This window comes from Doryrhamphus excisus, chromosome 6 (assembly GCF_030265055.1).
Source record: "Doryrhamphus excisus isolate RoL2022-K1 chromosome 6, RoL_Dexc_1.0, whole genome shotgun sequence".
In the NCBI taxonomy this organism is placed as follows: Eukaryota; Metazoa; Chordata; class Actinopteri; order Syngnathiformes; family Syngnathidae; genus Doryrhamphus; species Doryrhamphus excisus.
Genome location: NC_080471.1, coordinates 9,254,389 through 9,281,128, shown reverse-complemented (window position 1 = coordinate 9,281,128; position 26,740 = coordinate 9,254,389). Strand labels below are relative to the sequence as shown.

Here is a 26,740-nt window from a genome sequence, read left to right as displayed (position 1 = left end):
AAGTCCTTCCTGTTGTAACAGAGTCTGACCATCGGCTTTCAACCACGATAGCACACAAGTCATCACCTTTTGTTGACACAGGGCAGGTGCAGAACAAACAAGACGCCTTCTCGGCCGAGTCAAAGGTCACATGAGATCACTGACTTATAGCAAAAGCAAACAGGAAGTGAATTTATGGCATCACACTTTTATTTTCAGAACAAAAGGCTTTAGAACTTCAATAATTTCTATTAATGAGGCACAAAGTGAAGTCCCGCCTCCCTCATTATCATTCTTTTCTCCAATAAATAGAAACTGCTATCAAATACCTACAAAGGCAACACACAGGAAACTGCATCAGCTCACCAAAATAAAATCTACAAAGGTGTCTGTGAAGTCGCAACAATGAGGAGCCCAGTGTCCTCCAACAAAGGTAGCAGAGGTGTGGGTGGGAAGTCTACATGAGGGCATTGAGGTGTCCTGAGTGGACGACGGGCGTCAGCATCAGTGCTCGCTGGTCAAGCATCTCCCTCTCTCTGCTCAGCCCTGCCCTCTCCTGCTCCAACATGGCACGGTCCCTCTCGACCGCGGCACGCTCCCGCTCTAGCCACAGCCTTTCCGCCTGCACCGCCGCTCGCTCCTGCTCCACCGCCACCCGTTCTCCCTCCAGAATCTCACGTTGACGCTCCATAGCAGCCTGCTCCCGCTGCACCGCCTCCCACTGCCGTTCCAAACCGACCAAGCGGGCCTGCTCGCCGCCGCCAAACGACTCCTGGGCATAGTCAGTGGGGGTTGGGGCGGAGCGGGCCCGTTGCCTGGGGGCAGGATCGGTGTGCTGCTCGCCGCCCTGGGTGACAGGAGTCAGGAGGGGGGCGCTACTCACCAGGCGACCCTCCATGGCATCATTCATCAGGTGGAACCATGGCCAGGAGGCGGCACCATCACTGATGCTCTCCATGCCTGCTGGGGGGTACTTAAGATCCTGAGGGAAGTGACATGACAACATCAAGAAGAATATATGTCAATATATGAGATATGAGAAAACGGCATGATGGCACAGTGAGAATGTGAGGTCATGACAACATGGGGACAAAATGGGAAGAACATAAGTAAGAACACAACATGGGGAGGAAGAAAATAGATGAAATAATGAGAGAGTGGCAATGACAACATGACATGATGAAAACATGAGAATATGTGAGAACATAGCATGGTGAAAACTGGTTTCACTCACTCTTTCAATTCCCACCTCTCCACCGTAACCAGTGTGCCTCAGGGCTCTGTCGTTGCGCCCCTTCTGTTTATCAACTACCTTCTCCCCCTTGGTAATATCGTCTACACCCAGCTCTACCTCTCCACTAAACCAACCTCCATTCGCCGGGGGTGGCCAAACAGGCAGAGATCAATTTTTTTACTGCGTTTTAATGCGATAAGGACACAAAAGGCAGAGTGGCTCACTGTTGTGCTCAACAAAAAAATATGAGCTCTCCCATTCTGGTAAAAAAACATCCTGTGTTCATCCATATGTTTTGGATTTAATTTATCAAAAAAATAATAAACTCTTGATCGATTATTAAAATAATTGTTACTTGCAGCCCTATTTATTATTATCCATCCATTTTCTACACCGCTTATCCTAACTAGGGTCGCGGGTATGCCAGAGCCTATCCCAGCTGTATTCGGGCGAGAGGCGGGGTACACCCTGGACTGGTCGCCAGCCAATCACAGGGCACATATAGACAAACAACCATTCACACTCACATTCATACCTATGGACAATTTGGAATCGCCAATTAACCTAACATGTATGTTTTAGGAATATTATCATTATAATTATAATTATTCATTCATTCATTCATTCATTTTCTACCGCTTTTTCCTCACGAGGGTTGCGGGGGTGCTGGAGCCTATCCCAGCTGTCTTCGAGCGAGAGGCGGGGTACACCCTGGACTGGTGGCCAGCCAATCACAGGGCACATATAGACAAACAACCATTCACACTCACATTCATACCTATGGACAATTTGGAATCGGCAATTAACCTAACATGTATGTTTTAGGAATATTATCATTATAACTATAATCAATATAAAAACATGACAATAACAATGAGAGCATGTTAATATATAAGAACATGACATGTTGAAAACATGACAACCGCATCAATAGACATTAACCTACATTAATGGTGAAATATAATTGTTGAAAATATGAGGCTAGGATGCCACCAAGAGAACACGATGTGATGAAACGATGGGAATATGACACCATGAGAGCATGAGGATATGACATAATGAGAACATACAGTATTTACCTTGAACCTTCGCTTGAGATTGTCCCATTTTTTAGACATCTGGTATGTGGAAACTTTTCCCTGAAGACCGAGCTGCTGGATGATGGCTCTGACACAGCATGGGCACACACACACACACAAATTAAACAATACACAAATTAAACAATACGGTGGGTGATGCAGGTGCTAAAAAGTCAAAGAGTAGAGCATCTCACTTCCACGCAGCTTTGGCAGCATTTCTTCTTCCGGTAAACAAGGCCTCGTTAGCAGCTCGCAGTTGAATCATGCGGCGAGTATCCAGGTCGGTCACTATGGAGACAGACAAACCAATACCAAAAAATGATGTCGACTGTCAATTTTCTACATTTTGGTGGCTGCCATCTTACTTTTATAAGACAAGTCAGACGGCGTGGAACACTCCTCCCCGCTGGCGTCGATGTAAGTGACATTACAGTCGGGCTCGCTGCTGTCTACGCCCACTACAGAGTCCAACTCACACACGGTCCTCTCTGCTATCAAACTGTCAGCCGGTGGGGGGGAGGAGACAAAGACAGCATCCTCCTCATTGGTCCAAATAGGCGTGATCCGGGGTGCTTTTCCTGCCAATCTTCCCTCCAGGGCGTCACTAATCAGTTGGAACCACGGCCAGGACGCTGGGCTGGTGTGAACTTCCATTCCTTGAGGAGGAAACTTTAAGTCCTGCAGAGCACACATTTTTACTTCCTGTTTACTCTGTGCTCAAGAAGTCAAACAGGAAGTAGCTCAGTCATGTGATTGAAGCTCACTTTGAACTTGGTCTTCAGGTTGTCCCACTTCTTGGCAACCTGGTCCGGTGTGATTTTTCCCGTCAAGCCCAGTTCCTTTACGATGCCCCTGCAGAAACAACGTCAGTGCAGCCGTGCATCAGGTTACGGTATGCGTGCATTTACCTCCAGGCCGGCTTGGCACTGTTCCTGCGGCCGGTAAACAAAGACTCGTTAGCAGCTCTCAGCTCCACCAGTCGCCTAATGTCTTCTTCTGTCACTGTCCATAAGACACACTCATCTGTCATAGGTCGATATAGCGGAGACAAGGAGTGCAAGGAGTCTTCTTACATTTATAGCTGAAATCGGACATTCGATGCAAATCTCCCAACGCAGAAGAAGCATTTTTTTCCTCTGCGTCGACCAGCAGGTCCATCTCCGACTCGTTCAGAAACTCTGCCATACCGCCACGACTTCGTCTTGCTCGCTTTTTGGGCGTTGGCGACATCAACTCACAGTCATCGTCTTCGTCATCCACTATGGGCGTGAGAACGGGCGCAGCGTTGACCAAGCGGCCCTCCATGGCATCGTTCATCCGGTAGAACCACGGCCACGAGCTCGGGTTGGATTCCATGCCTCGCGCCGGAAACTTTAGCTCCTGGTGGAAAAACGGGAAGACATAGTGGCGTGACGAGACATTGCGGTGCCACCGAGACTCTTGTGGAGGGAGTCTTCACCTTATACCTCCTCTTCAAGTTGTCCCACTTCTTGGCCAGCTGATCTGTGGTCAGCTTTCCCTGAAGACCCAATTCATGAAGGACAGCCCTATGACGAGACATACCCCCATGACATCACTTGATCACATGGGATTTATTCACTCTGCACTGACACGCAAATGCGTTGCTATGGTAACAATATGCACACTGATGACATCCTGTGAGACTAGTCATGTGACTCACCTCCATGCCGGCCTGGCCGTGTGCTTCCTGCCAGTGAAGATGGCCTCGTTGGCGGCTCGAACTTTGATCAAACGGTCTGTCTCTGTCTCGGACACTGTGTGGAAAGAAGACATGATGATATCAACGCAGGGCACATGACCGCTTGTGACATCACCGCCTACTTTTATATGAACACTCGTTCATCCTCCTCCAGCCCATGGGAACACGCTCGGCGGGTGGAGCCTCAGCGACAGTCACATCGTCCTTGACTCTTTCTGTTGTCGCCCCAGAGTCCTCCATCTCGGTTTTGATGAGGAACTCCAGGATGTCCTGGTTGTCCTGGTTCTGGTTGCTCAGCACCAGTTGGCTGTTGTACAGTCGACCCTGCATGGCTTCATCCATCATGTGAAACCAAGGCCACGACTCAGTCACGCCCCCCGGGGGCTCCTGACCCTGATAGGGCTGTTTCAAGTCCTGGATCACCAAACACATGCATACAAATATGAATATTACAACAGTACAGCATTAAAACATAAAAGTATGAGAAAGTATGAGAACATTATGTTAATTATTCCCCCACTGGAGGCCCAGGTACCAAGCATATGAGGCCCAGCGTTTACTAGTGGGTATGCTCTTCAACAAGCAGCATTTTAAAGCAGGACTTGAAGCAGCTGGGTCTTGTTTGGGACATTTAAAAAAAAAAAAACGCTACAGTAGAATACAACTTTTGGATTTTTCCCCCAAACAAGTACAGTTTCCCACAACTTTTAAGAAGTGTTATCTTCTCACAAACTACTTTATCTTCTGGTGGAAACATGAGAATTACACTTTGAGAGCAGGAGAATACGAGAACCTGACGCTGGTTCTGGTCCTGTTCAATGTGAGCCAGGTGAAGTCATACCTTGTACTTGGTGCGCAGATTGTCCCACTTTTTTGCGATCTGTTCAGCCGTCAGCTTCCCTTCAAGGCCCAGACCCCTCAGGATGATGCTGGACCAGAACCATAAGATCCAAACTCTTAGCTGGAGCTTCAGTGAATGGAATAGATGAATATTTGGACTAACAGCACGTGCTGTACCTCCAGGCTATCTTGGCAGAATTCCTTTTACCGGTAAACAGAATCTCGTTGGACGCTCTGAAGTGGATCAGCCTCCTCACGTCATCCTCGCTCACTGGAGAGGGTAAAGGTCAAAGGTGAACAGCGGCCCAAAAATGAATCAGGTGGAAGGTGGACTTACTTTTATAGGAGTTTTCCGGCAAGTGGGCCAGTGGGCTCGGGCTTCTGTTCATTGTGAGCACGGAAGCGGCGGTTCTGTTGTTTTGGATTGCTGCGGACTAGCTACACACATACACCAGTGTGAACAGAACGTCGACCCGCTGTGGTTTGGCGGATCCGCTCCGTCCATCACCAGGCAGGCCCGGACCAGACTGAGCGTCTTTGCGGAGCTCCTTACGCGATGCTAGCTGGCTAAATAGCTAACACAAACAACGAGCTTGAACTCGTAACGGAGGCAAAATCCTGAGCACACTTAACTGTGACACCGGCTCCCACACGTTCTTGCAATCCATGTCTGCGTACAGGAACTAATAAGTGAACCGTACAGTTAGACCCGAGCAAACCTGTGTCCAGTTTGCGCTCCAAGGAGCGCTCGATTTTCTGCCAAGGCCTGCCCGCAATCACGTGATCTAAACTTCAGCGGGGCGGAGTCTGGTAGAGGATTTTACAGATGACGCCACCGAAATGAACATAAACGACTTCACCATACAGAGTTGACGGTCACCTAATAAATGTCTTTATTGAAAAAAATAGAAAAATAGAAATATTTATCATTGGTGACATCACAGGAAATTCAAAGTTTATCCACAAGCTTCTGGAACAAAGAAACCAGCCTCTGTGTGCTCTCCAGCTGTTCTGGGTCCACATCCACAGCTAACACGTGCTGGTAAAGCCCTTCCACTTCCCCTGGAGATGCTTGCTCAATCTCCCGAATCTCCCCCGGGCTCTTCAGCAGCGCGTTGGCTTGCTCCAGAAGCGCTCTGTCCCTTTCTAGAAAAGCTCTATCTCTGTCCAGAAAGGCCCTGTCTCGATCCAGACACACTCTGTCTCGTTCTATGGCAGCCCGGTCCCGTTGTATGGAAACACGGTCCCGTTCCAATGCCGCCCGGTCCCGCTGCAATGCCGCCCGGTCCCGTTGCACATCCACACGATCGCGTTCTACCTCTATTAAGCGTTTCTCCAGATCCTGCCGCTCATCCAGCAGTCTTCCATCGGCACAGCTCGGGGAGGACATTGGCACCATGCTGTTGTTGTCGTCACTGTGTGCCATGATGCCCTCTGACAGCAAGGTAGCGTACAGCACACCATTCTGACAAAGCGGCTCAGTGCTGGCATCCCCGGGGGACTCTGTTTTACTGATGACATTGTCTCGGCGCACCTCAGTGACGCCCACGGTGAACACATCCTGCAGGACTTGGACTCCTTCGACCCTCTCATTCACCTTCAATTCAGGCGGGTGTGTCACCATATGGGCAAAAGAGAAGTGAGGCACAGCGTCCTCGTCGTCATCCAGCAACGACGGCTCCACCACCTTGGCGGTCCCGGCCAGCCGGCCGCTCATGGCCTCATCCATCAGATGGAACCAACGCCAAGAATTGGTTCGGTTCTGTAAACCTTCTGGAGAGTTCTTGAGAGCCTAGGCAGTAAATGACAAATTAACAGATTACACACAAGGTTCTGACAGGCGGTTAGCGTGTTTATGCATTTAAATGTGTGTGCAGGTAGCTTTTATTTAGTTAGCGTTAGTTAACATATGCAGTCAGTGTGTACGAGGTAAGGTATTGCGTATGCAAGTAGCTCTTACACAATTACCGGTAGTATGTATGCAGTTAACGTAGCTGTAGTTAGCATGTAGCTTGTATGCAGGTAGCTTTTATGGAGTTAGTGAGAATGCAGATGACACGAACAGGATTGGAAGCATATGTGCAGGTACCTTATATGCATGGTATGGTTATATGTATGGTAGTATGTATACAGTTAAAATGTGTGCGGGTTATGTATGGTCTAGCCACGGACCCGGTACTTCTCCTTCATGTTGTCCCATTTCTTTTTTAGCTGACGAGCGGACAGCATTCCCTGGAGGCCCATCTCTCTCCGGATCGCCCTGTAGGAGTAGAGGAGCAGCAGTGGAACACACCCCCAATGGGTGATTACCTAGGGAGCAGCGAACTGACCTCCAACCCTGCATGGCCGAGTTCCTTTGACCTGTGAAGATGGCATGATTGGTGGCCCGCAGGTGAATGAGCTGCTGGATGTCTCTGTCTGTCACTGTGGAAGGACACATTGATATGAAGTTATGGTTGATAATATTTTCACCACAATACCAAACAAGACTGCAATGTCACAAAAGCATCGTTATGACAACCAGTCACAACAACAGAAACATTAAATTGCTTTAAGTTGTGGTAGAAAGTAACGACGACAACAATAATAATGATTATAATTCTAGCCACAAGTTAAACTTACTTAAATACTGGCTTATGTTGTATGACCACATTAAATGTTACAACATGCGAAATCACAAGGCAAAAACCAGCAGTGAAATTAAAAAAATCTTACTTCGATAGGAGAACGCCATGATCAATACCGGAAAAATGAAACCCTTCTTCTTCTTCTTGTGTATGGCGGATCGCTACCAACATTTTAGGTGCATACCGCCACCTACTGTACCGGACTGTGTATCACCAGAGTGTACTTCGGTTACAGACTCACAGAAAAGTGAAAATCAAAACAACACGAAATACACATACACACACACACAATGAACAAAATAAACAACTCTACACTTTAGTTTAGTTAGTGTCTGATAGCTTCAAACCATCCGTTAATCATAATTCTATGCCGCTTATCCTCAGTAGGCTTGTGGGGTTATGCCGGAGCCTATCTATCCGAGCTCTCTTCTGGCGAGAGGCGGGTTACACCCAGGAATGGTCGCCAGCCAATCATAGGGCACATCATGGAGTTTGGGGCGGGGACGTACAAAACAGCTGAATTACGCTCTGCTGCCACCTGCAGGCGGATGGGATGTACTGCTCATTAAATAATTAACAAATACCAACTAAAATACCGATATTGAAAAGATTTAACATGTTATATTTAACATTTTATAAAGAAAGCTAAAGTAGTGTTACGTTGACGTTTTTGTAAAGAGAAGATGCTCAGCGTTGTAGCACTATCAATTAATGTCGACTAAAAACCAGAAACCCATAGCGCCAACTTTCAAAATAAACTACGTGTGCAGACTTTAAAGTACATTAAAAGCACCACAGTTGCCCTTATGTGATCTTATTATATTAATTTATTGTCTAACATGTTATTTCTAATATTAAATATATGACTTAGTCCTATAGAAACTGCAGGCAGTGCAGAAGAAATTTTATTTTGAAACACTTAAGCGGATGTTCAGTTGAAGTGCACTATCATTTGACAGTCGTCCTCCAAGCATCACAATGACAAAAAAAATGATGGATGTATCTATTTTAAATCGTCGTCATTAATCATACGCATCACATAAGCGATCGACAAATCGTCAGGTAAGGTGGACTGAGGGTTGTCATGCTGTATTTTTCAAATTGGTTTTACAGGCCGTGATCAGTACGCTCATCCTATCGATCACACGTAATCCAAGTACACTGTTGTCTTTTATTTGTTTATATTAATGATCAGTTCAGTACTATGTATTATGTTCTGAACACTGGGTTAATTAACGATTTTTGTTGTGTAGTCAACCATTACCAATCAAATAATTAGTTCCTGAATCAGTGGACTAACATGTTGTACTTGTGTTTGTGTCAGCATGCTGGCCAGGAAAGGTCTCCTTCCAGACGGCTTCCTGCTGACCCGCCTGGCCGAAGACCACAACCAGCCCAACCGCAGCCGCTTTAGGACTCAGAGGGCCCGCTTCATCACCAAGACGGGCTCGTGTAATGTGGCTCATAAGAACATCAGAGAGCAGGTGAGAGAAGAGGAAGCTGTGGTCACCAATGTGATTACCGCCAGGATTACAAGCTGTGTTGCGGTGTTGTAGGGTCGCTTCCTGCAAGATGTCTTCACCACCATGGTGGACCTCAAGTGGCAGCACTCCCTCCTCATCTTCACGTCGGCATTCCTCTGCTCCTGGATGCTCTTTGCTATGGTCTGGTGGCTCCTCGCCTTTGCGCACGGAGATCTGCAGCCTCGGAATCCCGACAGAGAACCGGGGCCCATTCCCTGCGTCACTGCCATCAATTCGTTTACTTCGGCCTTCCTGTTCTCCATCGAGGTCCAGGTTGGAACCTTTTCCATTTTCTCTATTACCAGAAATGATTTAGCACATTTAGCACTTCCAACATACTTGTACTTACCATACATTATAGCCACACAGTCAGGATATCGGGAAGACCTGGGTTCGATTCTCCTTGGTAGTTTGAATGTTCTCCCCGTGAGTGCGTGGGTTTTCTCCAGGTACTCCGGTTTCCTCCCACATTCCAAAAACATGCTAGGTCAGGGGTCTCAAACTCAATTTACTTGGGGGCCACTGGAGCTAGGGTCTGGGCGAGAGGTTTTCCAAAAAAAAACAAAACAAAAAAAAAGCATTTATTAAAAACAGAAAAATGAATAAACTTTGCTTTGGTTTCGATTTTCTACAATAAAAGCTCTGATAAAACATTCCACTGTTCTCAAATATCTTAATTTTTATTTTTCTGCACAAAATAAGATTAAAAATAAATAAACAAATCAAGAATAAAGAAAATCAATCAATCAGTAGTAAATAAATATAATAATAATAATAAAACGTCAAATAATAAAAACTTAAGAAACCACATATAGTTGGTGGGTAGACAAATTATTTTTTTCTGATTAAAATGAACAAAGCATTATTAGAGCCCTGTAGACATGACAAAACACGACTATAGTCACATTTATACTCTTTTTATTTACAACATATTGCGCAACTGCAGGGTCTTGAGACACATGCTAACTCGCAAACTAGAGAGCTAGCGACCTAAACGGTAGCCTTCAAGTTATTTCCTTTAAACTTAAATAGCCAAAAACTTACCACTTCCACACGGATAGGGAGGATAACTATTAACAGTTATTTAACCTTTAACATGAACATTAATCAAACGTAATCATTTTTTCTGGGTACATGATACCATACAGCATCCATATCAAACTTGCACGGGCCGCACTAACATTAAACTTTCATATCAAGGCGGGGGCCTCAAACTAGTGTCCTGCGGGCCACATTTGGCCCGCGGGCCGCGTGTTTGAGACCCCTGTGCTAGGTTAATTGGCGACTCCATATTGTCCATAGGTATGAATGTGTGTGAATGTCTATATGTGCCCTGTGATTGGCTGGCGAAGTCAGCTGGGATAGACTCCAGCACACCCTAGTGAGGATAAGCGGCATAGAAAATGGATGGATGGATTATTCAGTGAGCCATGCAATCGTTCCATAGTAGTTCCCCCATCTGGATTCTAATGACTAGCCTACTAGCCTAAGCCATCGCTAATTGGTGAATTAGCTCTTGGCTGCCAACACATAGCTTAGCGATGCTAAATTACCTCATAGGATGCTCACAGTGAGCTCTGTGTTTCAGGTGACCATCGGTTTTGGTGGCAGGATGGTGACAGAGGAGTGTCCAGTGGCCATCATCATGCTCATCATCCAAAACATACTGGGCCTGATCATCAACGCCGTCATGCTGGGCTGCGTTTTCATGAAGACTGCACAGGCCAACCGCCGGGCCGAAACGCTCATCTTCTCCAGAAACGCCGTCATCGCCCCACGAAACGGTCGGCCCACACTCATGTTTCGAGTAGGTGACTTGAGGAAAAGCATGATCATCTCCGCCACCGTTCAGCTGCAGGTGAAAGCTACTCGCCACTCACAGCAGAGGGATCACGTACTTATCTTGTTCTCGGCGCCCACGCTATGTGCTTTGTTTTTGACTCCTCCAGGTCATCCGGCGGACCGTGACGGCGGAGGGTGAGGTGATCCCAGTGAGCCAACTGGATATTCAAGTGGAGAACCCACTGAGGAGCAACGGCGTCTTCTTGGTGTCACCACTCATCATCAGCCACACGTTGGAGAGAGGAAGCCCACTCTACGAACTGTCGGCCCAGTCGTTGACTTCCGCTGACATCGAGATCATCGTTATCCTGGAAGGTGTGGTTTGTCCTCACATCATTCTGAGCATACTTGTTAGCACGTCATTAGCATAAAAGTGGATGTGGTATTCCCATACAGGCGTAGTGGAGACGACTGGCATCAGCATGCAGGCTCGGACCTCATACATCCCTGAGGAGATCCTGTGGGGGAGGCGTTTTGTGTCCATCGTGAGCGAGGAAGATGGCCGCTATTGCGTAGACTACTCCAAGTTCGGCAACACGGTCCCCGTTCGGATGTCGTCCCTGAGCGCGAAAGAGCTGGACCAGACGCGGGGGATCCAGGAAGGCACGCCTGACATGCAGCTGCAGGGCTGGGGGCTGGTCCGAGCCGGGAGGGGCGGCTTCCGCAGGGGGGGGCGTGCCTGCGACGACGCCCCTGCCGCCGCCGCCGCCTCCCAACCCTGGTACGCTCCATCGGGGACAGAAGTGGAGCAAGTAGGGCAGAAAAAGAGTGTGCAACTTGAAGTGATCGGACGGCAGACGGAGGAATGATAAGCAATCGCCAAGTAACCTTTGTGCTGACAGGAAGTGAAAGAACAACAACAACATTAACTTTCCTTGTTTATTTGTGGTCATGTGACATTTTCACAGCCAGCACACAAGGACACTGAGCAGTGATCCAACCAGTAGTGTGACGGGTGTCGCCACGGTGACGACGTTGCCGGAGTTGCATAGGTTGCTGGTACAGCAGCGGTACGTGAACTCCGACATAGCAGGGAACATCTGGGAGAGGCGGGAATTGTCACAGTCGGTATACCTGATGCATTGACGGATGGTCTTCCCTCCTAGATGTACACACACACACACACACAGTGTTTAGTCCAGAAGAGTCCAAACAGCAACGGTCACATGACCTACTACCTCTCTCGCTCAGAGACAAGCAGGCATCCTCGTACGTGCACTCCTGCACGTTGTGACAGCGGCCCGTGTAGTCAGCACACTTGTAACAGCGAAGAGCGTCCCCTAGAGAGACACATTTGTGCTTATATGTAAAACATATTCAAATGCAACAAATATGACTCACCTTCACGTATCATCATCGTCACGGTGGCGGCGCACAGCACCAGGACGAGTTGGCTCCAGCGTGACATGTCGAATTCCTCCAGCTGGACTGAACTGGGCAACAGCCTGGCAGCACGATGAGGACCGCTTTGTGGTCCACGCCCAAAAGTCACACAAAGACTCATTATGTGGTGTTATCGATGTGACCTTTGCCTCGACCCGGCCCTTGGATACCACGTCAATGATGCCACTGTCCGCGCTTATCTGTGCGGTACTTGTTCATCAACACACTCGAGGACGGGAAAAAGACTTGTTTTCAACTTGTACACATCATCCTTTCTTATATTTGTTCACAAATACGTGTTAGCCAGCGTGCCCCGCAACATTGCCAACGGACTTTAGTCGCTTTGTGTTGTTATGGTGCGGGTGTGTGTACCAGGCACCAACAAACAGAGACTCGTTAATTTATACCATCCAGCTGCATTCAATATTAATAATGTGCACACTAAGTCATCTGTGTATTTCATTGTTGGATATGAATGTATTATATTCACTGTATCGGCAACAAAAATATTCAAAAATATTACTAAAATGTAAAAGTGGTTAACATGTTGGCCACACAGTCAGGAGATCGGGATCGATTCTCCAGTTGGGCATTTCTGTGTCTCTCCCATCTTTTCTCCGGATACTCCGGTTTCACATTCCAAAAACATGCATGTTAGGTTATTTGGCGATTCTAAATGGTTGTTTGTTTATATATGTACCTTGCGATTGAGGATAAGCGGCATAGAAAACGAATGGATGGATGTCAAGAGGCGAAGCATTGGCATCGAAGCATCATTGGCTTCTTAATTGTCAATCAGAGCGACTACACACAATGTGGACACAAGGGGGCAGTGTAAACTATTGAAAGTCATACCTAAATATGTTACGAGATAAGTAACATGTTAGGTGTCGAAATGAAAAAGGCAAATGAAAGCAGTGGATTTGATTACAGTCCGTACGTACATGATCGCTATTGTATATTTTTGGTATTTGTTATCCTAATCGATCAACCAATACCAAATTGACTCAAAGTAACACTATATGTGTTTATTTTTCATTGCTGCAGCTTCTTCTTTCTTTTGTTCCTGGTCTTTTTCCGCCATCTAGCGGTGGCATCCTGTAATACACGCAGTGCATGCAAACTTTAAAACACCACAGAATGTTAGACTGACTTTGTATTCATTAAAATAGGATATTCGATGAAAAATATATGCATTGTTTATTTTAAAAAATGTTTTCATACAAGATAAATCAATGGTGTTCGACTACTTCATGGCATCCACAAATACTGTACAAATGACTACTGTTCCTGTACTACATTTGCTTTGCATTACTGACTTCAAGGCCAAACCCAATGGATGGAAAATTATTATAAGCTTAATTCATATTCATAATCACATAGAAAAAACTTGACAGGAAAGAGGAAGTCACAGAGTTGCAGTTTCATTGGGTATTATTTCATGAGCTTGTGTTGTCTATCAAGCACTGTTTCACTTCCTGGTGCACAGTAACAGAAAGTGAAGACGTTTCTGGAAGTTTTTCTCCAGTTTTAGTCGTCGACGAGCAGCAGGTGACACCATGAGCGAGCCTACGGGTGATTTGATGCTTCTTCTCTTTCTTCTTCTCCTCCTGCTGATCCCTTGACTCTCACTTATGTGTGTGTTTGTGTAGAGGTTAGCGGTTCCGGTTTGACCACAAAGGAGCTGCAGCAGAGGTGGAGAGAAGTGAAAGGGACGCAGCGACCACATAAAGTGCTTTTCGACATCCCGGCTAGTCGAGTTGTCGAGGAGCAGGACCCCCCCTGCAAATATGTGGTGAGACACAGCAACGTGACTATACACTCATGACGACATTAAACGCAACACGGATCATCTTTGTCTCTATGGCAACGCCGTGCAGGTGTACCAGGTGGCAGTGATGGTCTGTGGAAGTTTCAGCGCCCAACGTATGTGCGTGGAGCGACGCTACAGCGACTTCTTCAGCTTCCATCAAAAGCTCCTGGAGGAGTTCAGCGAGGAGCTAGAGGAGCTGGTGCTTCCCTGCAAATTTATGACGGGCACCGTATGGGGGCGGGGCTTAGCCCTGCGGGACTACCTGAACCAGGTGTTTGCCGTGCGCTGCGTGCGACACTCGCCTCTCTTCCACGAATTTCTCACCGGCAAGGAGCAGAGGCGGGCCAGGGCCCTGCTACGAGGCGGTCAGTTCAAGGCGGCGCTGGAGCAGCTACAGATAGTTCTGCGGATCCAAGAGAATCTGACGCCATGGCAGAGGCCCACCCTGTTGGTCCCCACTCTTGCCGCAATTGCCGTATGTCACCGGGACCTGGAGGAGCATCGGGAGGCGGTGGCCGCAGCTCACCGAGCTCTGCCCACCGTCAGACGCTGGGGAATGAGCGAGTACCGAGGAGGTCTTCTGGAAGTGCTGGTGGATTTGAGCTACCGTCTGCAGCTGCCCGTTGCCCGACTCCAGCGAGAGCTGACGGCACTACGGGATGACCAAGCAGTCTCCTGGTGCTCCTTGAAGGAGGTGGTCGTGCGAGATGTCACGTGATTGACGCTAAGCAATTCATTGGCTTAAACGAGTGTGGCTTGTCTTGGTAGTCAATAGGAACCGGAAATTAGCCATAATTGGAAGTTTTTTGCAACTTATACTTTTTATTGTTTGACATTCATTGTGGACAACAAAGAAGGAATGGTGTGGCAATCACAATAAAACTGTTTTTATTTGATTTTCGCGTTTGTCAAATTTGCTGAACTTACTGTATCAACAGGTTGCAATATTAAAATGAACACAAGAGGGCAGTAATACGCCATGGCTGCGTCTTGGCGATTGTCACTTGATTGTCCCACAGAAGAAGAATAAGCCCTATCTGCGCAGCTGTGGCGGCCATGTGACGTTTGAAGACTTTTGAAGAAAGAAAAACGAGTTTTTTTTATTTTAATCAGGAGTTTTGAGGTTCTTCAGTTAGTTAGTAATCTACGTGTTAACAATGGCGGCAGACTCTGTGAAACTCTCCAAAAATGTGCTACGCATGAAGGTAGGTAACCGCTACCTGTTAACTTGCTAGCTGTTTACAAACGTAATGAATCAGAATAGACGTTTAACTTAAAGATAACGCTACGGTTTTGACTGACCCTCAAAGCGTATTTGTAGTTCATGCAGAGAGGTTTGGATGCTGAGACGAAGAAGCAGCTGCAAGAAGACGAGAAAAGAATAATCAGTGATGAACATTGGTACCTGGACCTGCCGGAGCAGCAAACCAAAGAGTAACTTAATGCTTTATTTCATCTTAAATTTAAGATCATTTAATGTTAGTGATGGCTGACACCTGCATTCCCTTTTTAGGAGCTGCCTAGTGGAAGAGAAGAGTTTTGTTCCGTTTGAAGAGCTTCTGTTTGGCCGAATGTCCTTCAAAGGCTTCAATCCAGAAGTGGAGGTTGGGGAAAACTTTAAAGGGATAATTCAGATTTTTTTTTTTTGTTTTAGTTGTATGACATCCCCATTAGCATTGCACACCCTGGACTGGTGGCCAGCCAATCACAGGGCACATATAGACAAACAACCATTCACACTCGCATTCATACCTATGGACAATTTGGAGTCACCAATTAACCTAGCATGTTTTTGGAATGTGGGAGGAAACCGGAGTACCCGGAGAAAACCCATGCATGCACGGGGAGAACATGCAAACTCCACAGAGATGGCCGAGGGTTGAATCGAACTTGGGTCTCCTAGCTGTGAGGCCTGCGCACGAACCACCGCCGTGCAGGCACCATTAAACATTCATTCATTCATTCATTCATTTTCTACCGCATTTCCTCACGAGGGTCGCGGGGGTGCTGGAGCCTATCCCAGCTGTCTTCGGGCGAGAGGCGGGGTACACCCTGGACTGGTTGCCAGCCAATCACAGGGCACATATAGACAAACAACCATTCACACTCACATTCATACCTATGGACAATTTGGAGTGGCTAATTAACCTAGCATGTTTTTGGAATGTGGGAGGAAACCGGAGTACCCGGAGAAAACCCACGCATGCACAGGGAGAACATGCAAACTCCACACAGAGATGGCCGAGGATGGAATTGAACTTCTGTGCTGTGAGGCCTGCGTGCGAACCACGCGTCCGCCTGACTATACTCATTGTATAATATTGTTTATGTTGCAGCTTCACTGGTAATGGGACATTTGATGATTAGCCATACAAAATGCTACTAGTCCAAGTACTGATGGTTTATAAACAAGACTGCTGGTGATGGGGATGTCATAAAACGTCATATTTAAAAAAAAAATCCAAACTATCCTTTTAATGCTCCAATGCATTTTTCCTAAATGTCCTGATGTATTTATAAACTGGTGACCATATTTTTGTCTTTAATTGTGGTTGCAGAAACTGATGACGGTCATGAACCCACGCGGCACCGCGGCTAAACAGGAGGCAGACGCCAATGCCGGCCGGATGCAGACAGATGTGACGGATGAAGAGATGGCTCTCAGGTCTGTTGGCATCTCTTTTCTGCCTATCAAATGAAGTGTATGAAGACAAGCGATCACTCTCTGTGTGTTTTCAGGTACGAGAGTTTAGTGGAAAGCATGAAGAAGAAATTTACCCGGAAACGGGAACGAGTTGCTACAGAAGAAGATGTCAATCAAAATGTTTTGAAAACAAATAAGACAAAGAACAAAAAGTTCCTGAAGCCAAGTCTTGACTAACACCCTTTTGGTGTTTTTTTTTTTAATATATATTTTTGTATAATGGACTGCTGCTGACACTAGAGGTTCAACTTCCTGTGTCAAAGGTTTTAATTTTATTGTATACATTTGCTAGTGTGACTACCAAGAAAAACTTGGGAAGTGGTGTCTTATTAAACACCCAGGAAGTGGTCATGTGTGTTCCTGTTTCCCCTCCACGTAAACATCCGAGTATTCCATAAAGGATTTATCATGGAACTCCAGCATGTCACAGACAGCCAACTTTTATTGTGGAAAGTGGACTACAGTAACGTGTGCACATGAAAGTGGACTACACAAAGGAAGATGGCAGGGGACAATGATTCAGACAAGGACGCAGCAGGGAATGTCGAGAAATGTTTTCCATGGAAGGACTTAAGCAAAGTTCTTCTTGAGGAAGTTGATGAGGCCGTTGGTGGAGGAGTCGTGAGAGTGGACTTCAGAGTCGTCTTTGAGCTCTGGTTCGATCTTCTTGGCCAGCTGTTTCCCCAGCTCCACACTAAGGGGGCGGGGGGGCATGACACCACACATCACAGGTTAGTAGTGCTACATAAGCCAAGATGGCGGCAGATAAACTTGCACTTACCCCCATTGGTCGTAGCTGTTGATGCCCCACATGACGCCCTGCACAAAGATTTTGTGCTCGTACATGGCTGGGAGGACAGTTCTGTCAATAACCAGCGTGAAGGATTGGCGCAAATGTTCATTCAAGGCGGACGCCACTCACCGATGAGCGCTCCCAGCATGAACGGAGTCAACTTCTTGAACACGATAGAGTTGCTCGGCTTGTTCCCTTCAAACACCTTAGAAATAAAGATGTCGTGACGCTCGCCAGTCAAGGGAAACATTTATCGACTTGTGGTCTTACTTTGTGAGGAAGAAGACTGTCCAGAGCGGTGCCTGACAAACCAGCGGTCTCCAGCTCCTTCCGAGCCTCCTCTGATGTTTTCCCCTTCATCAGAGCCTCCGTTTGGGCCAGGAAGTTGGCCGCAAGGATCTGCAACATTCCAGGATTCATGGTAACAAATGAGTGCGTGAAAGTGGAATTGAAATGCAGCTGCTCAGTGGAGGAATCAGTATTGGTTCTCTGCTCGGTCCAAACTTCTGAAACATGGCGACCATCATGAAGATTATAGTTGGTATTCTTCAGCATGTGAAAGAATCTGCTTCTATGAAATTGACAGCGTATCGTGATCGCAGTAGTGAGACTTCCTCCTCTCCTTTTCTTGCAACGCCCCTTTTCCACTGTCGAGTACAAATTGTTCTCCGTTTCATTCAGCTTTTGTATGTAAACTTTATGTATTTTGTGTGACATAGGTGTTCTATGAGACCCCACTTACATCACAGCTATAACTCGTACTGAACAGACGACTACCTGTAGTCTGTCACAAATTTAACTTTAAAAAGCGGACATTTTAGGAGCTCAAACAGGTGCTATGGGCACATAAAACTTCATTAAAAAAATGACTTTTGCATAACAGGGCACCCGAGTGTTCCAAAAGTGAGATTACATTTTGTGAACTGGTGTACCAATGTGTTTAAAAAAAAAAAAAGATTGTATTGATTTCACTTGGTGTAACGCAACTTGCAACTGATAAGTCAAGATCATGGTTTGTTCTGCGTGCTTGTTGGGAGGTTCAAAGACACACACACACACACATTGCGCAAAGTGTTGAACGCATTGAGACGTGTTACCTTGTGGTGAAGATTGTTCCTGATTGGATTCTGAGACTGAGCAGGAATGAGGAAGTCAGCAGGAATCATACGAGTACCTGGGAATGAGGGAATTTTTAAATGTTCTTTAGCCTGCAAAATAAGTGAATTTTAAATGGTGGTATGTAATATATATGTTTGAAACCTTGGTGAATGAGCTGGTAAAAGGCATGCTGGCCATTGGTCCCGGGCTCGCCCCAAACGATGGGTCCAGTGTGGTAGTTGACCCGTGTTCCCTCTTTGTTGATGTACTTCCCGTTGGACTCCATGTCTCCCTGTGGACACATCCCCACACGTTGAGTAGTGATTAATCCTAGCACCAAACAAAAAGCAGCTTATCTTCATCCATTACAGTCAGCTTCTATATACAAGCATCACTGTAAAGAATACAATAGAAATGTACAGTAGTACTTGTATAACAGTACAGATTTACCATCCAATAAGGCAGGGGTGGCCAAACCTTTTGACTCACAGGCCACATTGGCTTAAAAAAAAATTGGCAATGGGGCTGTCTATTTGAAAAATGTATTTTTAAAATGTGTATTTTTAAAAAAATGTGTTCATTCAGTACCTTTGTTTGGACAAATATAACAGTGACACAAATGGCTCACGAGTTACATTTTTTGGCAGTACAATGCTATAATTATTCATGTAAGAACTTGATTTTGGTTCTTATCAAGCAAACAATGGAATTTGGTCGATATCATCTCTAAATTAAAACTCTGAGGAGTATGCAACTCCTGCTTGTTTACTTTTCTGAAGAGATCCTCAACATATTTTGCATCTGCTGTGTTGTGGATCCCTTTATGCACAAGCTACAGATTGGTCAGAACAAGTCATGTTGCCGGCTTTCACTGTTAAAAGATTTTAAAAAAAGAAACAAACTATAAAAACTAGTACTCTAACAGTACTCTACACGTATGCGATGGCTCTAACCTGCTGGAAGTAGGCAGCAAAGCGGTGCATGTACTGATCGTAGGGTAGCATAGCGTGTGTCTCGGCCTGGAAGAAGTTGATGTACCAGATTCCCAGAAGTGCCAGCACGACGGGCAGGTTCTTATCCAAAGGAGTGCTGCGGAAGTGGTTGTCCTGCATGATGTGAAAAAGGTGATGAATCATTTGTAAATACTACAGAGAATGATGATGATGATGATAGTACCATCCAGTGAGCGCCACTCAGCAGCTGCTCGAAGCCTTCAAAGCCTGAGAAAAAAAAAAAATTAATAAAGTGATCAAAGATTAATACATGATAAATGACATACCGATGTGCAGTGCAATGGAAAGGCCGATTGCTGACCACAGAGAGTAACGACCTCCGACCCACTGAGGACGACATCAACAAATAAGTCAAACCGTCCCCACATACGCAAACACCCAAGCAGGCCATACTTACGTCCCAGAACTCAAACATGTTTTCCGTGTCGATCCCAAAGTCTTTGACTTTGGCCTGTGGACAATACCAGACCACACAGCCATCACACACTGACGACAAAAAAGGCGTCATTAAAAAAAAAAAACTTACCGCATTGGTGGAAAGCGCCACAAAGTGTTTCGCGACAGCACTTTTCTGAAAAACACCAAAACGAGTCAACACGGCACGGCAGTCATATATGACACGAAGTCACATGTCACGGCCTTACATTGTTGGCGGCTTGGAGGAACCATTCTCTGGCCGATTCGGCGTTGGTGATGGTCTCTTGCGTGGTGAAGGTCTAACGGGAATCACACAAGTTACCGGATCACACGTGAGCAAATAAAAAAAAGCAACAAAACGCTTACCTTGGAAGCAACGATAAAGAGCGTTGTCTCTGCGTTAAGCTGAGCCAGCGTTTTAGCCAGGTGAGTTCCGTCGATGTTCGAGACGAACCACACGTTTGGTCCGCCCGCTGAGTACGGCTTCAGGGCTTCCGTCACCATCAGCGGACCCTAAAAGCAGCACCAACCAGTCAGCGCCACTGTTGTTTTTACTCACCATATGACCAAGAAGTCCACTGACCAGGTCGGACCCTCCAATGCCGATGTTGACCACGTCTGTGATGCTCTTCCCAGTGAAGCCCTTCCATTCACCACTGCGGACTTTCTATAAGCATCAAACACACAGCATCAAATCATCACTTTGTGACACGACATTTCGTTGGCAATTTCACTACTGTGTTTTTGTGCAATGACAATAAAGGGAGTCTATCTATCAAGGGGCCCCAAGTACCGGGCTGTGCCCCAATACCGGTCCATAGGTGGGGCTAAACTGGGCCATAATTCATTCATTTTCTACTGCTTTTTCCTCACGAGGGTCGCGGGGGTGCTGGAGCCTATCCCAGCTGTCTTTGGGCGAGAGGCAGGGTACACCCTGGACTGGTGGCCAGCCAATCACAGGGCACATATAGACAAACAACCATTCACACTTACATTCATACCTATGGACAATTTGGAGTGGCCAATTAACCTAGCATGTTTTTGGAATGTGGGAGGAAACCGGAGTACCCGGAGAAAACCCACGCATGCACAAGGAGAACATGCAAACTCCACACAGAGATCTGGGCCATAATAAAAAACTTAATTATGAGAGCAGTGTTTTCTGTGTGTGTGTGTGTGGGGGGGGGGGGGGGGGGGGGTCGGGGTCTTTGTTCCTTCATTATGGGGGTTAAAGTTAAGAGAGGTGCACACACATGGGTGTGAACACACACCTGCGAGAAGGCTTTCATCTTGTCCAGCACACGGTTGACTTCCGGCATGACGTCCTTGCCGTCGACTTGGACAGGAATGTTGGAACGATTACGCAGCGCCACGTGGAGCACAGCACGACCCTACGTGGATGGACAGGCACAGAATGAAGTGAAGCAGTCACAAGCAACCTGTGCCTTGTGAAGCTGACCAGCACACCTCGGTGAAGTTGATCTTGTCTCCAGAGAACATCTTCTCCCGGGCCTCCTCCACCCCTCTGGACTCTGCCTGGACTCACAAAAACACACAGGTCACATAAAAAATCTAATCTGAAGACACATGACCAAGAAGTGTTGCAGTGCTATTGTGGGAACACGTTCCTACAGAGTTTCCACATTCCCGCTCGTGTCAACACTGTAGTGCAGCCGCAAGGGGCCCTTTCACAATAAGTGTTGCCAACTTCCTGTTTGTCCACATTTGTAAGACATGAGAGGAAACGATGGAGGTTACCATGGCAATCAGCATATCCATGACTTCCTGGGTGATGAGGTTTTTGGAATAGTCGAGCAGAATGTCACCATCGCTTGTCTCCACCTTCACGCTAACACACACACACACACACACAATAAGGATTAATTTGTAATGGAAAATGTGACACATTATTTTATAGTTCACTAAAAGCCTGACCAGTAATAGTTTGACATCAATAAGACGAACATTTTCCTGTATTATTACGTAAACATGTTCGCGCGTGCAGCTCTGCACGTCTCCAAGTACATTAGCGCATGCGCATAAGTTACGTCAACCTGGTTACTAACAGGTTGATGCAAAAATAAATCCCAATCTTGTCAGAAGATTGACGTAAAAAAACTATTCTTAATACTTTTAAGTGTTGCATATTATCAAAAGGTAAAGGGTGCTTCTTCTCCTGCTGGTGTCCGATAATGGAATCTTGGCAGCTACGTGACTTTAGCCATCAAGCTAACGTTAGCTCCGTCTCGTTCACCAAGCCGCCCGGCAGCTTGTAAAAACTCATGTTATGACGTCACACGTTAAATTCTGACATACAATGTCCCAAGGGTAATAAAATCACTCCAGGAGAAATAAATGTTAACTAATTAGGGAGAGTGGCCATAATGACCTTGTGGCGCACACAGAACATGAAGCGAGAGGAAAAAGCATCACATAAATGAACCATGTTTGACATTTGATGTAATCATTGTTTTCGCCTGTCGTGCCTACCTGAACTTGCGAAACCTCTCCGGGTCTGCATCGAACATCTCCCTCATGTTCAGACTTCCGGACTGGTTTCGGTACCACTCCTCCAGCCGCTTGTAGTTGGGATCGTTGGACAGAGACATGACGGTGCTGCTCGGCAAACGCTGGGGCCCAAACAAACGTGCGACGAAGACGACGTGCGGGTGTGTCGTTCGGGTCTGGTTCTGAGAGTCCCAGTGAGGAAAGGTGACAGCGACAAGCTAGACGTCCGAACCAATGAGCAGCCCAGGCTACGCCTCCAAATAACCAGACCAATGTCTAACCGAGACAGATAGAGCACACTCCTATTGAATCCATACCAATGAGCAGCTGGGAAACACGCCCCCTATTGAGTCCAAAATGAGCAAGGTGATCCCGCCCCCATTGCGGCCAAACCAATAAGGAGACGAGTCCCACGTGACAACACCTCCGTTGTAATAATGTGTCAAATAAGCCCGAATAAAAGACAAGAGGCGTTTAAATAGTGTTGATATTGTTTTATTGTGGCTAAGGAGGCGTGTACACGCCATGCTGGTTCAGAAAGTTCTCACTTATTGCATCAAACACGAGGTTCGCTTGTGTTTTTGGATGACTTGTCAATGACTAAGAGAAACTAATCATGCCAACAATGTTCTTAAAAGGTATTGAGAGTGAAAGCGCCGATGCCCACACCTACACTGGAAGCGGCTCAAATCAATTCTCGAACCTTCCATGACAAATGTGTCTGTAAATATTACAGGCGGCGTCTCATTGGTCACTGAAGCAGACCCTGTTACCAACAAAACAAGTCAATCATAATATCAATCTCCTCATCACACCGACCTGGCATTGTTGTGTCAATACACACAAACAATAACAGCTGTTGCTATATTCTTGAACAATTTGTATACAGTGACCAAAATGTCCCCTGGCAATCTGATACTTGCTGCCACTTAATGTTACTTTATTGACGCTTTATTTTACTAATTAAGGGACGTTGTAGTAACGTCAACGTCAAGACAGTTGAAGCTAATTGAAGCGTGATTATGCCAGGGAGCAAGCACATGATCATGAGAAGCAGACAATCCAACAACACTGCTGCCCCCTGTTGTTAAACTTTAGTTATGTGTGTGTCATTTTCTTGCCCCTTAAGCGCTCTAAATTGTAATTTGGGTTCAAAATATGTTGCGATTACACGGTAAATAAAAAGAGAGCACACATTTGTGTGAGAACTGTAACGACATGAAGATGAGGACAAGTGCAGACGCCAAACACGGGTTGAGTGCGAGGCTACGTGACATCTAGTAGAAAAAATACCACGTCCCGCAAATAAAGCACGAGCCTGGGCAGCTAAGAAAATCTTATCAAAGTTAAGCTCAGAAAATGCCACATTGGAAGTGAACCAGTGCTGGTGACAAAAACGTGACATCTTTCTTCCTCATTGCTACGCCGCCACCTTGTTGTCCTTCTGAAACAAAAAGAAAAGCACATTAAACATTAAATTCAAAACATGGTGACAATATTCCTGTGGATCACATGCGGCACACATCACCCTGTATGCTGATAAGTCGGCAAACTCCCGCCCAGCTTGGTTTCCACGGTATCCACCCCTGAATCCACCCCCTTGTGGTGGAGCGAAGGAGCCACGGCTAGACGAACGAGGGCGACCTCCCCGAAAGCCTGAGGAGCCATGACCGCGATAGCCTCCACGACCCCGACTGTGACGCATGGAGATGCCAAAGGTCTCCGCATTCATCCGCCTCTCCTCTGCCCAGGTCTGCCGGCGCTCTCTGCAGGCGGTATGGAGAAGAGCGAGGCACTCATTAGAAGCACATATGATATGTCTGTGGGTCACATAACCACAAAGACGCCTACCTTGGGAACCCGCCACCGCCACACTTGTCATTGGCTTTCCTGGTGGAGGAAGATCGAAGGCAAAGTGAAGTAGCGGACAAAGACGGTCATTCCTAATAAACACATGCGTGCGTGCATGTGTGCGTACCTGCTGTCATCACACGAAATGTTGTCAAAGAACGACTTGGACTTGTCGTAGTAGCAGTTCGGCCCGAGTGGGTCACCCTCATCTGCATTGCTTGTGTTGTTCTGCGTGTCAACAGCAGAATCACCTTTCTCCTCGCCGTTCACCGCCGACTCTGACTTGTCATCTGCCAGCAGACAAAGATCATCATCATCATAATGATGTGCCGTTTTGGCCTTTTAGGTTCCACTTGGACTTGTGATGACCTTTCAGCTTCAGCTTGCTTTGAAACTCGCGCTCAATTTCCTCCTTGTTGAACTGGGCGTTGGCGCTCTCAAAATCAAAGTCCTTCTCAAACTTGACGGTGCCGTCGCGTCGCACGTTGAAGCGGCCCTGGCCTCGGTGCCCGCCCCCTCTGCCTCGCCGGTTAGCATGTGCTGATGGAAAAAATATACAAATACTGAGGACAATGCATGTGGGGCCTCTGTGAGTGGCGCTGACTAGTCTCACCCCTCCTTGTGTCCACGGCATCGTGCTGTTGACTCCTTCCTGAGGTGTGAGCCAAAGTGGGAGGGGCTGTGCGAGTCTGGGCTGGGCTCCGGCGACCCAGGCTTGGGATAATACCGGTGGCCCTGGTAGTGCTCGGAGATTTTATCACCTGCTCCACACTCTGGGGACTCTTCTTCAAAGGATCTGGAGGTGGGCTGCTGCGTCCTGGAATGAAGACAAGGATGTTGAGGTGTTCTTCGTGTTTCCACTGCCACAAATGTTTGTACTTACCAACTCCAACACCTCCAAACTGGGGGGAGACCAGAGTGCCGGTGTTGAACTGGTTATAGGAAGAAAGCGGGGCACGGTTGAAGAGCCCATAGGAAGTGGCAGATGGGAAGGCGCTGGGAAGCGCAGTGGCCGAGGATGAGGAAGTGGAGCTTATAGAAGACTTGTGGAGCGAGAGAGAGAGAGAGTGCAAGCTTATGATAATTGCAATTTAAATGGTCTTCTGACCGAACCAGAGTAGAACATGCACCTGAACGATCGCCGGGTCCTGGGGGAGGGAGCTTGTGGGCTTGGGAGGCTCACACACTGTCAGGTCCTTGATGTCACTTCCTCGGAAGATGATGTATTCAAAGGTGTCATCACGAGGTGGGATGGGCCTGTCAGTGGGCCGGTCCTCGGTACCGAAGGAACGCACTGAGACAAAACACTCATTTAGCCTTACAGGCACACACGATATAATGTCATATCTTTATACAAGATGTCTTATATCTTGTTTAAAGCAGGCTCGATAACGTCAAATGTATCGCTGCCATAATAATAATAATGTGATCGTTCATATTCTACTACAGTCTACTAAACACTAGACTAGTTTGTCAATCAGTATTTACAAATCAGCAAATTTAATTGTCAAATAGAGTTGCCGACTGTTGAATGTAATGTGAACATTCATAAGATTCATCAAACAACGAGAAAGTACATTGGGGTGAATCGTTTACACTTGTGACGTCATCATGACGCACAAATTATAAAGCTTGCATGTGCGCAAACTTCACTCGAACTTTCACTTTGACTAATGCAACTTCATGCTAACCTAGTTGCTAAGGCAAACTCGTTTAGTATCGAATGTGAGCGTAACGTGTGTTCAGAACATCCCAAATGAATGTCGGGTTCTTCTCACAGGAGTTAGCATGACAGCTTACAGGTACAGAGCGAAAACAGCGGCTTCTACTTTAACAAAGTGGATTCAAGTGGACTGAATACCTACTTTGAATAGCCATGAATGATAAATTAATGACTTAAATACATTATTGCAATTATGTGTCGATTGTAATCATAAAAAGCTCGTCCATATAGCATTAGCCGACTAGCTCTCTGCTCCCAATAGTTACAACTTTAGCCGCCTTGCTAGTTTAGCTAGCTGCTACCTTTAGCTAAAGCCACAGTGGAGTTCTCGGTGTCGATGGTGTACAAGATCCCTTCGTAACGAATCTCAGCTTTGGAGATGAGGCTGATTTTACTGCCAATGTACGGTGTGCCGCCACTCATGGTGTCCCCCACAAGACGACGATTGAGATGAGAAGAAAAATGGACGAGCACTCCAAACCGGTAGATGTGCACAACTCACTCAACGGCGACCTAATTCGTCTCCGGTTGAGCTACAATAACATGGCTACCTCATCCGCCATTGAGGGGGAGGGAGGGGGAGGGGCGTTGCA

At 46.6% G+C, this 26,740-nt stretch overlaps 8 protein-coding genes across 11 annotated transcripts; 3 read left to right on the top strand and 5 right to left on the bottom strand.

Annotated features, from left to right (window-relative positions):
- Positions 1-154: 154 nt before the first annotated feature.
- LOC131131588 (uncharacterized) lies at positions 155-5,634 on the bottom strand. 2 transcript variants are annotated; one of them, XM_058076419.1, is made up of 13 exons: positions 5,190-5,634; positions 5,061-5,123; positions 4,854-4,979; positions 4,135-4,426; positions 3,974-4,067; positions 3,752-3,839; positions 3,366-3,672; positions 3,201-3,294; positions 3,057-3,144; positions 2,658-2,970; positions 2,487-2,580; positions 2,293-2,380; positions 155-961 (listed from the first exon to the last, which is right to left on the bottom strand). In XM_058076419.1, exons 4-13 carry the CDS (start codon positions 4,355-4,357, stop codon positions 437-439), a joined length of 1,914 nt encoding a protein of 637 aa, XP_057932402.1. In that variant the 5' UTR covers positions 4,358-4,426; positions 4,854-4,979; positions 5,061-5,123; positions 5,190-5,634; the 3' UTR covers positions 155-436. The 2 variants fall into 2 exon arrangements, with proteins under 2 accessions (XP_057932402.1, XP_057932401.1); XM_058076418.1 differs by having other exon boundaries at positions 156-961; positions 4,854-4,941; positions 5,030-5,123.
- Positions 5,635-5,750: 116 nt separating this feature from the next.
- Positions 5,751-7,859, bottom strand: LOC131131589 (uncharacterized). 2 transcript variants are annotated; one of them, XM_058076420.1, is made up of 4 exons: positions 7,475-7,555; positions 7,183-7,276; positions 7,025-7,112; positions 5,751-6,644 (listed from the first exon to the last, which is right to left on the bottom strand). In XM_058076420.1, exons 1-4 carry the CDS (start codon positions 7,503-7,505, stop codon positions 5,802-5,804), a joined length of 1,056 nt encoding a protein of 351 aa, XP_057932403.1. In that variant the 5' UTR covers positions 7,506-7,555; the 3' UTR covers positions 5,751-5,801. The 2 variants fall into 2 exon arrangements, with proteins under 2 accessions (XP_057932403.1, XP_057932404.1); XM_058076421.1 differs by lacking the exon at positions 7,475-7,555 and adding an exon at positions 7,568-7,859 and having other exon boundaries at positions 5,753-6,644.
- A 549-nt stretch (positions 7,860-8,408) lies between these two features.
- kcnj11l (potassium inwardly rectifying channel subfamily J member 11, like) lies at positions 8,409-13,454 on the top strand. Its single transcript, XM_058075485.1, has 6 exons — positions 8,409-8,541; positions 8,804-8,963; positions 9,036-9,275; positions 10,591-10,860; positions 10,952-11,159; positions 11,241-13,454. The coding sequence occupies exons 2-6, from the start codon at positions 8,805-8,807 to the stop codon at positions 11,651-11,653; spliced, it is 1,290 nt and encodes a 429-aa protein (XP_057931468.1). The 5' UTR covers positions 8,409-8,541; position 8,804; the 3' UTR covers positions 11,654-13,454.
- On the bottom strand, positions 11,710-12,336 carry cd59 (CD59 molecule (CD59 blood group)). The gene is made up of 3 exons (XM_058075489.1): positions 12,186-12,336; positions 12,023-12,124; positions 11,710-11,946 (listed from the first exon to the last, which is right to left on the bottom strand). The coding sequence occupies exons 1-3, from the start codon at positions 12,250-12,252 to the stop codon at positions 11,747-11,749; spliced, it is 369 nt and encodes a 122-aa protein (XP_057931472.1). The 5' UTR covers positions 12,253-12,336; the 3' UTR covers positions 11,710-11,746.
- Positions 13,455-13,654: 200 nt separating the features above from the next.
- snx20 (sorting nexin 20) lies at positions 13,655-14,975 on the top strand. The gene is made up of 3 exons (XM_058075486.1): positions 13,655-13,802; positions 13,880-14,022; positions 14,108-14,975. The coding sequence occupies exons 1-3, from the start codon at positions 13,787-13,789 to the stop codon at positions 14,756-14,758; spliced, it is 810 nt and encodes a 269-aa protein (XP_057931469.1). The 5' UTR covers positions 13,655-13,786; the 3' UTR covers positions 14,759-14,975.
- Positions 14,976-15,049: 74 nt separating this feature from the next.
- On the top strand, positions 15,050-17,091 carry mphosph6 (M-phase phosphoprotein 6). Its single transcript, XM_058075488.1, has 5 exons — positions 15,050-15,245; positions 15,362-15,474; positions 15,554-15,644; positions 16,599-16,705; positions 16,780-17,091. Exons 1-5 carry the CDS (start codon positions 15,198-15,200, stop codon positions 16,919-16,921), a joined length of 501 nt encoding a protein of 166 aa, XP_057931471.1. The 5' UTR covers positions 15,050-15,197; the 3' UTR covers positions 16,922-17,091.
- A 77-nt stretch (positions 17,092-17,168) lies between these two features.
- On the bottom strand, positions 17,169-22,900 carry gpia (glucose-6-phosphate isomerase a). Its single transcript, XM_058075484.1, has 18 exons — positions 22,556-22,900; positions 21,824-21,914; positions 21,533-21,601; positions 21,337-21,456; positions 20,649-20,732; positions 20,432-20,578; positions 20,293-20,364; positions 20,175-20,219; positions 20,046-20,099; positions 19,915-19,975; positions 19,812-19,855; positions 19,589-19,741; positions 18,798-18,927; positions 18,635-18,711; positions 17,808-17,936; positions 17,667-17,742; positions 17,526-17,592; positions 17,169-17,438 (listed from the first exon to the last, which is right to left on the bottom strand). Exons 1-18 carry the CDS (start codon positions 22,672-22,674, stop codon positions 17,315-17,317), a joined length of 1,662 nt encoding a protein of 553 aa, XP_057931467.1. The 5' UTR covers positions 22,675-22,900; the 3' UTR covers positions 17,169-17,314.
- A 152-nt stretch (positions 22,901-23,052) lies between these two features.
- lsm14aa (LSM14A mRNA processing body assembly factor a) lies at positions 23,053-26,734 on the bottom strand. 2 transcript variants are annotated; one of them, XM_058076214.1, is made up of 9 exons: positions 26,450-26,734; positions 25,555-25,718; positions 25,308-25,467; positions 25,038-25,241; positions 24,794-24,964; positions 24,552-24,714; positions 24,425-24,463; positions 24,102-24,339; positions 23,053-24,014 (listed from the first exon to the last, which is right to left on the bottom strand). In XM_058076214.1, exons 1-9 carry the CDS (start codon positions 26,568-26,570, stop codon positions 23,994-23,996), a joined length of 1,281 nt encoding a protein of 426 aa, XP_057932197.1. In that variant the 5' UTR covers positions 26,571-26,734; the 3' UTR covers positions 23,053-23,993. The 2 variants fall into 2 exon arrangements, with proteins under 2 accessions (XP_057932197.1, XP_057932196.1); XM_058076213.1 differs by having other exon boundaries at positions 23,053-24,017; positions 26,450-26,733.
- Positions 26,735-26,740: the final 6 nt, after the last annotated feature.

Excerpts from the sequence above, each read along its gene's own strand:
- LOC131131588 (XM_058076418.1), bottom strand. The coding sequence starts at position 5,241 with ATGAACAGAAGCCCGAGCCCACTGGCCCACTTGCCGGAAAACTCCTAT. Across the intron at positions 3,295-3,365 it reads GTCCGATTTCAGCTATAAAT|TGACAGAAGAAGACATTAGG; the intron begins GTAAGAAGACTC and ends TCTTATGGACAG. Across the intron at positions 2,581-2,657 it reads GTCTGACTTGTCTTATAAAA|TGACCGACCTGGATACTCGC; the intron begins GTAAGATGGCAG and ends CTGTCTCCATAG.
- cd59 (XM_058075489.1), bottom strand. The coding sequence starts at position 12,252 with ATGTCACGCTGGAGCCAACTCGTCCTGGTGCTGTGCGCCGCCACCGTG. Across the intron at positions 12,125-12,185 it reads GACGATGATGATACGTGAAG|GGGACGCTCTTCGCTGTTAC; the intron begins GTGAGTCATATT and ends GTGTCTCTCTAG. Across the intron at positions 11,947-12,022 it reads CTTGTCTCTGAGCGAGAGAG|GAGGGAAGACCATCCGTCAA; the intron begins GTAGTAGGTCAT and ends GTGTACATCTAG.
- lsm14aa (XM_058076213.1), bottom strand. The coding sequence starts at position 26,570 with ATGAGTGGCGGCACACCGTACATTGGCAGTAAAATCAGCCTCATCTCC. Across the intron at positions 25,242-25,307 it reads GTTTGGAGGTGTTGGAGTTG|GACGCAGCAGCCCACCTCCA; the intron begins GTAAGTACAAAC and ends TCTTCATTCCAG. Across the intron at positions 24,965-25,037 it reads TGCCGTGGACACAAGGAGGG|CACATGCTAACCGGCGAGGC; the intron begins GTGAGACTAGTC and ends TTTTTCCATCAG.
- gpia (XM_058075484.1), bottom strand. The coding sequence starts at position 22,674 with ATGTCTCTGTCCAACGATCCCAACTACAAGCGGCTGGAGGAGTGGTAC. Across the intron at positions 21,457-21,532 it reads ACAAGATCAACTTCACCGAG|GGTCGTGCTGTGCTCCACGT; the intron begins GTGTGCTGGTCA and ends CCATCCACGTAG. Across the intron at positions 20,365-20,431 it reads TCTTTATCGTTGCTTCCAAG|ACCTTCACCACGCAAGAGAC; the intron begins GTAAGCGTTTTG and ends GATTCCCGTTAG.
- mphosph6 (XM_058075488.1), top strand. The coding sequence starts at position 15,198 with ATGGCGGCAGACTCTGTGAAACTCTCCAAAAATGTGCTACGCATGAAG. Across the intron at positions 15,475-15,553 it reads CCGGAGCAGCAAACCAAAGA|GAGCTGCCTAGTGGAAGAGA; the intron begins GTAACTTAATGC and ends TTCCCTTTTTAG. Across the intron at positions 15,645-16,598 it reads GCTTCAATCCAGAAGTGGAG|AAACTGATGACGGTCATGAA; the intron begins GTTGGGGAAAAC and ends TTGTGGTTGCAG.
- snx20 (XM_058075486.1), top strand. Across the intron at positions 14,023-14,107 it reads ACCCCCCCTGCAAATATGTG|GTGTACCAGGTGGCAGTGAT; the intron begins GTGAGACACAGC and ends AACGCCGTGCAG.
- kcnj11l (XM_058075485.1), top strand. The coding sequence starts at position 8,805 with ATGCTGGCCAGGAAAGGTCTCCTTCCAGACGGCTTCCTGCTGACCCGC. Across the intron at positions 8,964-9,035 it reads ATAAGAACATCAGAGAGCAG|GGTCGCTTCCTGCAAGATGT; the intron begins GTGAGAGAAGAG and ends GCGGTGTTGTAG. Across the intron at positions 9,276-10,590 it reads TGTTCTCCATCGAGGTCCAG|GTGACCATCGGTTTTGGTGG; the intron begins GTTGGAACCTTT and ends TCTGTGTTTCAG.
- LOC131131589 (XM_058076420.1), bottom strand. The coding sequence starts at position 7,505 with ATGTGGTCATACAACATAAGCCAGTATTTAA. Across the intron at positions 7,113-7,182 it reads TCGGCCATGCAGGGTTGGAG|GGCGATCCGGAGAGAGATGG; the intron begins GTCAGTTCGCTG and ends CTACTCCTACAG. Across the intron at positions 6,645-7,024 it reads ACATGAAGGAGAAGTACCGG|GCTCTCAAGAACTCTCCAGA; the intron begins GTCCGTGGCTAG and ends TTTACTGCCTAG.